General features: G+C 41.2%; 1 protein-coding gene across 1 annotated transcript in view; it reads right to left on the reverse strand.

Annotated features, from left to right (window-relative positions):
• Positions 1–499: 499 nt before the first annotated feature.
• The window catches only part of TRIM42 (tripartite motif containing 42), a 32,642-nt gene continuing 18,914 nt past the window's right edge, over positions 500–14,227 (reverse strand). Inside the window, exon 5 of the mRNA XM_082392407.1 lies at positions 500–1,633. Within this exon, the coding sequence (XP_082248533.1) occupies positions 1,547–1,633 (87 nt within the window). The 3' untranslated portion in view covers positions 500–1,546. The remainder of the gene's footprint in view (positions 1,634–14,227) is intronic.

Genomic DNA, 14,227 nt, shown 5'->3' on the forward strand with positions numbered 1-14,227 from the left:
AATGATTATATGGTAATACCAAATCTGATGGTGGATTCAAGCCATCATTTATAGTAATAGGATCATAACGAAGCTCCCTCGGGTATTCCTTCTTGTAATGCTGTCGGGAGGCGGGGCAGGAATCTGCTTGGCTTCATCTCACATTATTAGAAGATCATCACTAGGGATCTTTCACAGGGAAAGGGGCTTTTCTGGCTCTGATGCTGAGCCTCTGGGCAAAATAATGGGTTGCAAAGCCATGGTCCTCTTGGTGAAGCCAGATGAGCTGGCCACACCTGCCACAGGACAGCTCATGAAAAGGATGGGATTAGAGGAGGTGGAGACCACTGACCACCGGTCCCTTTCCATGCCCACTCCCACTTCTGTGTGTAGACCCTCATGGTGCAAACTGACGTATCGGGGGTGGGTTCACAGGAGGGTGACTCTGTGTGCCTGCCTTCCAGCAGTAGTTCCTCTGTCCCTGGTATTAATGTGCAATGTGAGTTTCACTGAGCCAGCCACTGGGACAGAATGAAGGAGATGCCATCTCTGTCCTAAAGACTGGGGACCAATGAGAGCTCCTGAGCATCACGGGCTGGAAGAGATGTCTCTGTGGGGGATGGGGTGGGGGAGGAGGGCTCGGGGTTTAGTGAGAACCCAGGAGAGGAAGGAGGTATCATCCCCACTTAGACCACCTGGAGAATCAGCAAAGGCTTCACAGAAGTGGTTGAGCTGGGTCTTGAAAGACTGGTGGTATTTTCTAGGCAGCAGTGGGGTGGGGTTCAGGAGTGGGTCATTCCAGGCAGATGGGTCCTTGTGAAGCTTGGGTACTTCACATGGTCTGAAGGGCCTGGCCAAGTTCAGTGAGGCGGGAGCTGACACAGGACTCTGCCATTCTTTCCTGCCTTGCTTCAAAGAACCATAGGGGGGTGCCTCCCACCAGGCATTCTATTGCTCTTCTTTTGCCTGGGGATCAGAAGAAGTGAGAAGAGGGAGTACTCTCATTCTTATGGCTCTGGGGCAGACCTCAGACCACGGGGTTAAAGTTATGGGAAAGCAAGTTCAAGCTCAATAACTAGGAAGTGCATTCTAACAATGTTGGCCTTTTCATATTAAAATAGACCGCATAGTGAGGGAATGAGCTCCCCATCAATCAGTGACTTGACCAAACACCGAGAGCTAGTTAGACCAGAGTCAACATGCATACCCAGGGAGCCTGATTTCAAAGAGAGTGCCTTTTTAATTTTTTTAAACCAACGCTGCCTCATACAAAACACCACAGAATTCTGAGCCTAGGATTAGGTCTGAGCTCATGGAAACGTAGCCACTTGCTGGCTTCTGTATCTTAGTTTCTATTTAATGAGCAAACAGCAAGCCATGGCATCAGGCATTTCCTTTTATTAGCTCTTAGTAGACTCCTGCTGAAATGGCTTAGACATCCCGGGAACATCGTCTACAACCTCATTGAAGAATGTGGTGAGAAAAATACATATACATATGTGTGTGTGTCTATATATGTCTATTTTGTGGTATGTCTCTGAGGTTGCTGCCTGCTCTGCGGGGGCACTCAGAAGCGTTTCTGGAGGGCAGTCTGGATATTCTTCAGCAGGCCCCACTTAGCTCGGTTCTTCCCACGCCCATCTGGTGTTACCACCTGCAATCAGAAGCAGAGAGCTATGGCACCAGCCACAAGGGAAACAGCAGCTCCCAGGAGCCTGACCCCGGCTGCGGGCCAGGCGCTACACACATCACAGCATTAACTCCTCATGTCAACAACCACATGAGGCCGGTGCCAATGACCCCATTTTACAAAGGAAAAAAACTAAGGCTCAGAAGAACCAGGTAGCTTTCCTGAAGTCCCACAGATAATACGTGGTGGGGTAGGGATTTCACAGACAAGGTCCCACTTCTTTAAGACAGTTCAAGGACTGACTGCTGATTACTGTGTTGTGGTTGTGACCCCAGGTGGGCTTCACCAGAGATTAGTCCCCGGGGTCCTGCCCCAGCCCCTGGAAATTGCTTCTGTCACAGCTCTTATCATTTGTAAATTTCAGTGAGTGTGTTTAATTAATTTTCTTACCAGACTGTGAGCACCTTAAATGGGGTGTGGAGGCAATGACAGTCTTTCATCTCTGTAACCCCAACAGTGGTTATGGTACAGAGAAGTTTCTTAGAAAAGTGAATGAAAGGTGACTAGAACCATTATTTGTACATCTGCCCACTGTTTCTCTTTGAAGCATCATACTATCTCTGATCACAGTGAATAGTCAATGCTCCCTAGAAAAGGCAGCTTACATTGGGTAGCAGAACCCTCCTAGAAGTCTCACCAACTCAGCTTAGATGTGGAGCTCCGTGCCTTACCTTGAAGGTGGTGGACTTCTCCACAACTCTGGTCTGGCAGCATTCCTATTCCTTCCTAATACACATTTACTGAGAAGGCATTTAGGGAGTGAGGTCAAGATCCAGGTATGAGAGACAGCCCACAGGATCAATCAGGATTCATGGGGCAGATGGGGCTAGGCGTGCAGTTTGGATGAGGAAGAGCAATGTTCGCACACAGTACAAAGTATATACAAAGGCTTTTATGTTTGTATTCAAAGGGAAAGGGCAAAAAATAGACACTATTATTATTATGCTCTCTAGTTTTACAAAATTTACTTTTAGTTTTAGAGAAAACAGGGCTTCATGCAAGATAAAGATTATGTTATACCTATGATGTTAGATTATTCATTGCTGGATAAAAATGGAAATAACACATAGAGATAATCCTGATAAGGGTGGTATAAATGTGTAAGATATACACACAGAGCTATCAGGGGGCAATGAGGAAGGAATAACAGTGTTATGGTGGGTTGGGAATTGACTCATAAAAATAGGGAATTTATGTTCTGCCTTAAAGTATAGTCAGGATCTCCAGAGATAAAGACTTGAGTGTGACATGTGAATGGGGCAGTGGGGAATGAGGTGTGCCTGTGAATCAGAGGATCAGATGAAACAGGACAGAAGAAACAGAGAACAGAACTTGAGATACTAAAGAAATTGAAATGGTAGTTGACATTCCCTCCCCTGCCCCAAAGGCTCAGATGACTTTCCAAATGAATTCTACCAAACTTTTAAAAAAGAGTTGTTCTAGAAAATAGAAAAAGAGCAATAGTTTCCTAGTTCATTTTTCAAGCTAGTAAAATATTGATTCCAGAACCAGACAAAAGAAATATAAGCAAAATATTATAGGTCTGGTTCACGAATGATGAGAGATGCAGTACTCCAAAACAAAATATGAGCTAACTAAAACCAAGTATATTAAAAAAATAATACATCATGATCACGTAGGGTTTAGTCCATGAATGCAAGTAGAGTTTAACATCAGAAAAATCAATGTAATTAATTTCATTAATGCCTAAAGGAGAAAAATCATATGATTATTTCAAATAATACAAAAAATTCACAAAGTTGCACAAGCTCTCAGAAATTTAGAAGTGAAAGAATTTTCCTTAACTTAATAAGGTTTATATATAAAAAATTACGACTGAATTATACACTTCAAAAAAGTGAATTTCTTAGTATGTGAATTATATTTTAATAAAGCTTTTATAAAAAATAAAAAGTCAGAACACTGTTAAAAAAAAGAAATCAAAAATCATCATAGCTCAATGGAGAAACATTAAGATCAGGAATAAGACAAGGATATTAACTCTCACAGCCACCATTTTCTGTAGGACCAATAGCCCTGGCCAAAGCTATAAGGAAAGAAAAAGAAATAGAGGTTCAAGAATTGTAAGTAAAGAGATAAAACTATCATTATTTATAGACGATAGGATCATAGGCCTGGAAAAACAAGCAGAATCAACAGAGAGACTCTCAGAATAATGAGATATTATTGATATTGCTGGAATCAAGATTATCCTATAAACACAGTAGTTTTTATTCTAAACCAGCAGTACATTAGAAAGTATAATCAGATATAAAAATAACATTAATAATATCAACTAAATCTGTAAAATATCTGGTTTAACCAGGAATATATAGTACCTCTATGGGAAGAATTTAAAAACCCTAGTAGAGCATATAGAAGATGATTTGAATAAAAATCAAACATATTACAAAAACATTGTCTCCAAGTTAGAGACCCAGTGCCTTCCCAATCAAATTCTATCTGGATTTTTTAAAGGAATTCAATTTACTTGAAAATTTTTACGAAATTCATATGAAGGAATCCACTTCCATAACTAGCCATATAAACCTTGAAAAAGAAGGAAGGGTAACCGGCAGGTTTACCTTAGCAGTTCATTTAGACGTAGCATAAAGCTGAGGTTAAACAACAATAAATCTAGTGTGTTATTAATATAAGAACAGACAAATTGACCAATGGAATACAATGGAGAGCTTGGAGACACAACCCTAAATATATGACAATTTAATACAAGATTAAAGTGGCACCTTTATTGTATTCTAATGGAGAGGACATTGCTAGGTAGATGGTATTGGGAAAACTGGCCCACTAGATGGCCAAAAAAGTACATCTCTACCTAGTACTACATGCAAAGGTGAACTATGGATGGATTAAAGTACTAAATTTGAAAGGCGAAACTAAAGTTAATAAAAGAATACGTGGAAGATTACTTTTGTGATCTAAGCCATTTTAAGGATTTTTTTTCTTATTTATTTATTTTTTTAACATCTTTATTGGAGTATAATTGCTTACAATGGTGTGTTAGTTTCTGCTTTATAACAAAGTGAATCAGTTATACATATACATATATCCCCATACCTCTTCTCTCTTGTGACTCCCTCCCTCCCACCCTCCCTATTCCACCCATCTAGGTGGTCACAAATCACCCAGCTGATCTCCCTGTGCGATGCGGCTGCTTCCCACTAGCTATCTATTTTACATGCGGTAGTGTATATATGTCCATGTCACTCTCTCACTTTGTCCCAGCTTACCCTTCCCCCTCCCCATATCCTCAAGTCCATTCTCTAGTATGTCTGCATCTTTATTCCTGTCTTGCCCCAGGTTCCTCATGACCATTTTCTTTTTCTTTTTTTTTTTAGGTTCCATATATATGTAATAGCATATGGTATTTGTTTTTCTCTTTCTGACTTACTTCACTCTGTATGACAGACTCTAGGCCCATCCACCTCACTACAAATAACTCAATTTCGTTTCTTTTTATGGTTGAGTAATATTCCATTGTATATATGTACCACATCTTCTTTATCCAATCATCCGTCTATGGTCACTTAGGTTGCTTGCATGTCCTGGCTATTGTAAATAGAGCTTCAATGAACATTGTGGTACATGAATCTTTTTGAATTATGGTTTTCTCAGGGTATATGCCGAGTAGTGGGATTTCTGGGTCGTATAGTAGTTCTATTTCTAGTTTTTTAAGGAACCTCCATACTGTTCTTCATAGTGGCTGTCTCAATTTACATTCCCACCAACAGTGCAAGAGGGTTCCCTTTTCTCCACACCCTCTCCAGCATTTATTGTTTGTAGATTTTTTGATGATGGCCATTCTGACCAGTGTGAGATGATATCTCATTGTAGTTTTGATTTGCATTTCTCTAATGATTAATGATGTTGAGCATTCTTTCATGTGTTTGTTGGCAATCTGTATATCTTTTTTGGAGAAATGTCTATTTAGGTCTTCTGCTTATTTTTGGATTGGACTGTTTGTTTTTTGATAATGAGCTGCATGAGCTGCTTGTAAATTTTGGAGTTTAATCCTTTGTCAGTTGCTTCATTGGCAAATATTTTCTTCCATTCTGAGTGTTGTCTTTTCATCTTGTTTATGGTTTCCTTTGCTGTGCAAAAGCTTTGAAGTTTCATTAGGTCCCATTTGTTTATTTTTGTTTTTATTTCCCTTTCTCTAGGAGGTGGATCAAAAGCGACCTTGCTGTAATATATGTCATAGCATGTTCTGCCTATGTTTTCCTCTAAGAGTTTTATAGTGTTTGGCCTTACATTTAGGTCTTTAATCCATTTTGACTTTATTTTTGTGTATGGTGTTAGGCAGTGTTCTAATTTCATTCTTTTACATGTAGCTGTCCAGTTTTCCAGCACCACTTATTGAAGAGGCTGTCTTTTCTCCACTGTATATTCTTGCCTCCTTTATCAAAGATAAGGTGACCATATGTGTGTGGGTTTATCTCTGGGCTTTCTATCCTGTTCCATTGATCTATATTTCTGTTTTTGTGCCAGTACCATACTCTCTTGATTACTGTAGCTTTGTAGTATAGTCTGAAGTCAGGGAGCCTGATTCCTCCAGCTCCATTTGTCTTTCTCAAGATTGCTTTGGCTATTCGCAGTCTTTTGTGTTTCCATGCAAATTGTGAAATTTTTTGTTGTAGTTCTGTGAAAAATGCCAGAGGTAATTTGATAGGGATTGCACTGAATCTGCAGATTGCTTTGGGTAGTATAGTCATTTTCATAATGTTGATTCTTCCAAGCCAAGAACATGGTATATCTCTCCATCTATTTGTATCATTTTTAATTTCTTTCATCAGTGTCTTATAATTTTCTGCATACAGGTCTTTTGACTCCTTAGGTAGGTTTATTCCTAGATATTTTATTCTTTTTGTTGCAATGGTAAATGGGAGTGTTTTCTTAATTTCACTTTCAGATTTTTCATCATTAGTGTATCGGAATGCAAGAAATTTCTGTGCATTAATTTTGTATGCTGCAACTTTACCAAATTCATTGATTAGCTCTAGTAGTTTTCTGGTAGCATCTTTAGGATTCTCTATGTATAGTATTGTGTCATCTGCAAACAGTGACAGCTTTACTTCTTCTTTTCCGATTTGGATTCCTTTTATTTCTCTTTCTTCTCTGATTGCTGTGGCTAAAACTTCCAAAACTATGTTGAATAATATCTTTGAGAGTGGGCAACCTTGTCTTGTTCCTGATCTTAGTGGAAATGGTTTCAGTTTTTCACCATTGAAGACGATGTTGGCTGTGGGTTTGTCATATATGGTCTTTATTATGTTGAGGTAAGTTCCCTCTTTGCCTACTTTCTGGAGGGTTTTTATCATAAATCGGTGTTGAATTTTGTCAAAAGCTTTCTCTGCATCTATTGAGATGATCATATGGTTTTTCTCCTTCAATTTGTTAATATGGTGTATCACATTGATTGATTTGAGTATACTGAAAAATCCTTGCTCTCCTGGGATAAACCCCACTTGATCATAGTGTGTGATCCTTTTAATGTGCTGTTGGATTCTGTTTGCTAGTATTTTGTTGAGGATTTTTGCATCTATGTTCATCAGTGATATTGGCCTGTAATTTTCTTTCTTTGTGAGATCTTTGCCTGGTTTTGTTATCAGGGTGATGGTGGCCTCATAGAATGAGTTTGGGAGTGTTCCTCTCCCTGCTATATTTTGGAAGAGTTTGAGAAGGAAGGGTGTTAGCTCTTCTCTAAATGTTTGATAGAATTTGCTGTGAAGCCATCTGGCTTTTGTTTGTTGGAAGGTTTTTAATCACAGTTTCAATTTCAGTGCTTGTGATTGGTCTGTTCATATTTTCTATTTCTTCCTGGTTCAGTCTTGGAAGTTTATACCTTTCTAAGAATTTGTCCATTTCTTCCAGGTTGTCCATTTTATTGGCATATAGTTGCCTGTAGTAATCTCTCATGATCCTTTGTATTTCTGCAGTGTCAGTTTTTACTTCTCCTTTTTCTCTTCTAGTTCTATTGATTTGAGTCTTCTCCCTTTTTTTCTTGATGAGTCTGGCTAAAGGTTTATCAATTTTGTTTATCTTCTCAAAGAACCAGCTTTTAGTTTTATTGATCTTTGCTATCATTTCCTTCATTTCTTTTTCATTTATTTCTGATCTGATCTTTATGATTTCTTTCCTTCTGCTAACTTTTGGGGTTTTTTTGTTCCTCTTTCTCTAATTGCTTTAGCTTTAAGGTTAGGTTGTTTTTTTGAGATGTTTCTTGTTTCTTAAGGTAGGATTGTATTGCTATCAACTTCCCTCTTAGAACTGCTTTTGCTGCATCCCATAGGTTTTGGGTCGTTGTGTTTTCATTGTCATTTGTTTCTAGGTATTTTTTGATTTCCTCTTTGATTTCTTCAGTGATCCCTTAGTTATTAAGTAGTGTATTGTTTAGCCTCCATGTGTTTGTATTTTTTACAGATTTTTTCCTGTAATTGATATCTAGTCTCATAGCACTGTGGTCGGAAAAGATACTTCATATGATTTCAATTTTCTTAAATTTACCAGGGCTTGATTTGTGACCCAAGATATGATCTATCCTGGAGAATGTTCCATGAGCACTTGAGAAGAAAGTGTATTCTGTTGTTTTTGGATGGAATGTCCTAGAAATATCAATTAAGTCCATCTTGTTCAATGTGTCATTTAAAGGTTGTGTTTCCTTATTTATTTTCATTTTGGATGATCTGTCCATTGGTGAAAGTGGGGTGTTAAAGTCCCTTACTATGATTGTGTTACTGTCAATTTCCCCTTTTATGGCTGTTAATATTTACCTTATGTATTGAGGTGCTCCTATGTTGGATGCATAAATATTTACAATTGTTATATCTTCTTCTTGGATTGATCCCTTGATCAGTATGTAGTGTCCTTCTTTGTCTCTTGTAATAGTCTTTATTTTAAAGTCTATTTTGTCTGATATGAGAATTGCTACTCCAGCTTTCTTTTGATTTCCATTTGCATGGAATATCTTTTTCCATCCCCTCACTTTCAGTCTGTATGTGTCCCTAGGTCTGAAGTGGGTGTCTTGTAGACAACATACATATGGGTCTTGTTTTTGTATCCATTCAGGCAGTCTATGTCTTTTGGTTGGAGCACATAATCCATTTACATTTAAGGTAATTATCGCTATGTATGCTCCTATTACCATTTTTTTAATTGCTTTGGGTTTGTTATTGTAGGTCTTTTCCTTCTCTTGTGTTTCCGGCCTAGAGAAGTTCCTTTAGCATTTGCTGTAAAGCTGATTTGGTGGTGCTGAATTCTCTTAGCTTTTGCTTGCCTGTAAAGGTTTTAATTTCTCTGTCAAATCTGAATGAGATCCTTGCTGGGTAGAGTAATCTTGGTTGTAGGTTTATCTCCTTCATCACTTTAAATATGTCCTGCCACTTCCTTCTGGCTTTCAGAGTTTCTGCTGAAAGATCAGCTGTTAACCTTATGGGGATTCCCTTGTATGTTATTTGTTGTTTTTCCCTTGTTGCTTTTAATATTTTTTCTTTGTATTTAATTTTTGATAGTTTGATTAATATGTGTCTTGGCATGTTTCTCCTTGTATTTATCCTGTATGGGACTCTCTGTGCTTCCTGGACTTGATTAACTATTTCCTTTCCCATATTAGGGAATTTTTCAACTATAATCTCTTCCAATATTTTCTCAGTCCCTTTCTTTTTCTCTTCTTCTGGAACCCCTATAATTCGAATGTTGGTGCGTTTAATGTTGTCCCAGAGGTCTCAGAGACTGTCCTCAATTCTTTTCATTTTTTTTCTTTATTCTGCTCTGCAGTAGTTATTTCTACTATTTTATCTTCCAGGTCCCTTGTCCGTACTTCTGCCTCAGTTATTCTGCTATTGTTCCCTTCTAGAGAATTTTTAATTTCATTTATTGTGTTGTTCATCACTGTTTCTTTGCTCCTTAATTCTTCTAGGTCCTTGTTGAACGTTTCTTGTATTTTCTCCATTCTATTTTCAAGATTTTGGATCATCTTTACTATCATTATTCTGAATTCTTTTTCAGGTAGACTGCCTATTTCCTCTTCATTTGTTAGGTTTAGTGGGTTTTTACCTTGCTACTTCGTCTACTGTGTGTTTCTCTGTCTTCTCATTTTGCTTAACTTACGGTGTTTGGGGTCTCCCTTTCGCAGGCTGCAGGTTCGTAGTTCCCGTTGTTTTTGGTGTCTGCCCCCAGTGGCAAAGGTTGGTTCAGTGAGTTGTGTAGGCTCGCTGGTGCAGTGGACTGGTGCCTGTGTTCTGGTGGATGAGGCTGGATCTTGTCTTTCTGGTGGGCAGGTCCACGTCTGATGGTGTGTCTTGGAGTGTTTGTGGCCTTATTATGATTTTAGGCAGTCTCTCTGCTAATGGGTGGGTTGTGTTCCTGTCTTGCTACTTGTTTGGCATAGGGTGTCCCACACTGGCGCTTGCTGGTCGTTGAGTGGAGCTGGGTCTTGGCGTTGAGATGGAGATCTCTCGGAGATTATCACCGTTTGATATTAAGTGGAGCTGGGAGGTCTCTGGTGGACCAATGTCCTGAACTTGGCTCTCCCACCTCAGAGGCACAGCCCTGATGCCTGGCTGGAGCACCAAGAGCCTGTCATCCACATGGCTCAGAATAAAAGGGAGAAAAAGAAAGAAAGAAAGAAAGAGAGAAAGAAAGAAAGAAAGAGGAACATAAAATAAAATAAAATAAAGTTATTAAATTAAAATTAATTATTAAAAAAAAGTTTTTTTAAGTAATAAAAAAAAAGAAAGAAAGAACAACCAAACCAAAACACAAATCCACCAATGAGAACAAAGCAGTAAAAACTATACTAAAAAAAACCAAAAAACAAACAAACAAACAAAAAAAGGACCGACAGAACCCTAGGACAAATGGTAAAAGCAAAGCTACACTGACAAAATCACACACAGAAGCATACACATACACACTCACAAAAAGAGAAAAAGGGGGAAGAAAAATATATATCATTGCTCCCAAAGTTCACCTTCTCAATTGGGGATGATTCGTTGTCTATTCAGGTATTCAACAGATGCAGGTACATCAAGTTGATTGTGAAGATTAATCCACTGCTTCTGAGGCTGCTGGGAGAAATTTCTCTTTCTCTTCTTTGTTCGCACAGCTCCTGGGGATCAGCTTTGGATTTGAACCCGCCTCTGCGTGTAGGTTGCCTGAGGGAGTCTGTTTCCCGCCCAGACAGAACGGGGTTAAAGGAGCAGCTGCTTCGGGGGCTCTGGCTCACTCAGGCGGGGGGGAGGGAGGGGTACGGATGTGGGGCGAGCCTGTGGCAGCAGAGGCCAGCGTGACGTTGCACCAGACTCAGGCACGCTGTGTGTTCTCCCGGGGAAGTTGTCCCTGGATCACGGGACCCTGGCAGTGGCGGGCTGCACAGGCTCCCGGGAGGGGCGGTGTGGAGAGTGACCTGTGCTCGCACACAGGCTTCTTGGTGGCAGCAGCAGCAGCCTTAGCGTCTCATGCCCGTCTCTGGGGTCTGCACTGATCGCCGCGGCTCGCGCCCGTCTCTGGAGCTCGTTTAGGCGGCGCTCTGAATCCCCTCTCCTTGCGCACCGTGAAACAAAGAGGCAAGAAAAAGTCTCTTGCCTCTTCGGCAGCTGCAGACTTTTTCCCGGGCTCCCTCCCGGCTAGCTGTGGTGCGCTAACCCCTTCAGGCTGTGTTCACGCCGCCAACCCCATTCCTCTCCCTGGGATCCGACGGAAGCCTGAGCCTCAGCTCCCAGCCCCCGCCCGCCCCGGCGGGTGAGCAGACAAGCCTCTCGGGCTGGTGAGTGCTGGTTGGCACGGATCCTCTGTGCGGGAGTCTCTCCGCTTTGCCCTCCGCACCCCTGTGGCTGTGCTCTCCCCCGTGGCTCCGAAGCTTCCCCCCTCTGCCCCCCGCAGTCTCCGCCCACGAAGGGGCTTCCTAGTGTGTGGAAACCTTTCCTCCTTCACAGCTCCCTCCCACTGGTGCAGGTCCCATCCCTATTCTTTGTCTCTGTTTTTTCTTTTTTCTTTTGCCCTACCCAGGTACGTGGGGAGTTTCTTGCCTTTTGGGAGGTCTGAGGTCTTCTGCCAGCGTTCAGTAGGTGTTCTGTAGTAGTTGTTCCACATGTAGATGCATTTCTGATGCATTTGTGGGAAGGTGATCTCCACGTCTTACTCTTCTGCCATCTTCAGAAATTCTCCATTTTAAGGATTTTTAAAACAAAACTTCAAAAGGTCAAACCATGAAAAAAAATCGATGAATTTGATCTCATCAAAATTGAAGATTTCTGCTGTTTCGTGACATACACGATGAGCAAAGTTATAGACAAATGTCAGAATGGAGAAGATATTAGCAATGTCTAAAACCATTATCTAGACTATATAAGGTCATAGTGCAAATCACCTAGGAAAAGAAAAACGCAAAAGGAAAATGGGCAAAGGATATTTAGCAGGCTATTTACAGAAGAGGAAATCCTGAAAAAACAACCATACGAAATGAAATTTTAAACAATAAGGAGATAGCACTTTATACCTATTGGGCTAGCAAAATAGTAAAAGCTGGATCATGTCAAATGTAGGTGGGGCTTAAGATATGGGGTCCTCATTCATTCCTTATGGAAGTGTACATGCATGCAGTCCAATCAAGTACGCACACATTCTACCCCCCAGCAATTTCACTCATGGTGTATGTCTGATAAGAGCTGAATTGTGTCCTCCCAAAATTCATGTGTTGAAGTCCTATTCCCAGTACTTCAGAATGTGACTTATTTAGAGATAGGGCCTTTAAACAGGTGATTAAGTTAAAATGAGGTCATTATGGAGGGTCCTAACCCAATCTGACTGTTGTCCTTATAAGAAGAGGAAGTTTGGACACACAGAGACACACCAGAGGTGCACTCACACGAGAAAGGGCCCTGTGAGTGCACAGGGAGAAGGCAGATGTCTGCAAGCCAAGGGGAGAAGCCTCAGAAGAAAGCAGACCCACCAAAACCTTGACCTTAGACTCCTGGCCTCCAGAACTGTGAGAAAATACATTTCTGTTGTTTAAGCCACTGAGTCTGTAGCATTTTGATGTGGCAGCCCTAGCAAACTAATACAATGTCTCAGAGAAAGTCCCATGTCCCCATCCCACCCACAAAATGTCATGAATGAGGCTGTTTACTGCAGCATTATTGGAGGTCACCTGGGTGTCCATCCTGGCTGAATAGACAGGTAAAACGTGGTGAACAAACACACACTGTAAAGGATGAGGCAGCATTAGGAGTTAGGGACTAAATGTGCCCAGCAACATGGATGGATCATTAAAAACACAGTGTTCAGGGGAAAACGGTAAGACACAGTAAGTTATGTAACAATACTAGTATTTGTGCAAATTAATAACACATTCAAAACAATACACGCCATGTAAGAACACATAAAAGCAACAAGCTGCACATCAAACATATTAGAATGGATATCTAGGGAGGATCACAAAAGGAAACAAATACATAAACAAGAAAAGGGCCTTGCATGCACCAGTACTGGTAAAGGACCATGAATTGAGGTGTCTGACTAATTCAACCTTCTGTGTATGAGGTTAAAAATGATAGGTCCAGCTTGAGCCTAAATTATAGTCATTCCAGGGTTCTAACCTATTGGCAGGGCAAGTAGGGAGGGACCAATAGGGTTCTATTTACGTGAAGGATCAAGGGGCCCTTTGGAAAAGAATGAATTCTAAGGAGATGAATGCAAACCACTTTGATTTCATTTCAGGGCATGGAGTCACTGTGAGTATATGGGTGGGTGAGCGGGTAGTTTTGGGGTAGTTATTCTGAATGTGGACTAGTGTTGGTCACTCACATTCCTCTAACCCCAACCCCTGAAGATGTGTGTCTCAGCCTAAGGCAGAGTGTCTGCAGTAGGGACAGAAGAAAAACCAGAGCGAGATTTCATGAAACCGCGGCAAGATGCCCAGAAAGGCCAAGCAGCCCTGCTCTGTGGCTGGAGTTCCAGCCTGAGTGCAGCCTGAGCAGGTAGGAAGCAGTACTGCAGATGCTCAGTTTATCTGGCAGGACCACTTCCTGAGCACACGTGAGGCACTGTTGGGGGGTGGGACCCAGTATAGACTGAGAAGGAATTTGAGAGGATGGGTGGGGGGAAGGGTGGGTGCCTTTCCTGAAGAGCTATAGGGAAAGACCCAGAACAGTACCAGTTTGTGACTATTCTGGGGCCTGAATATTTACCTCCAAGTCTGATGTAACCTGGGACATCTGGTTTACATCAGATTGTGGTAGGCAGAATAATGGCCCCCCCCAAGTCCATGTCCTAATCCCAGGAACCGGTGAACATTTTATGTTACATGGCAAAGGGGGATTAAGGTTGCTAGTCAGCTGGCTTGAAGATAGGGAGATTATCCTGAAACATCAGGTGGATCCAATATGATCCCAAGAGTCCTTCAAAGTCGAAGAGGAGGCAGAATCGAACCAGAGAGATGATGGTGTGAGAAGGACTCAGCCTAACGTTATTGGCTTTGGATATGGAAGGAGAGGCCATGAGCCAAGGAATGTGGGCAGCTGCATGAAGCTGGAAAAGGCA

Source organism: Balaenoptera borealis (assembly GCF_965194805.1).
Source record: "Balaenoptera borealis genome assembly, chromosome: 5".
NCBI classification, from domain to species: Eukaryota; Metazoa; Chordata; class Mammalia; order Artiodactyla; family Balaenopteridae; genus Balaenoptera; species Balaenoptera borealis.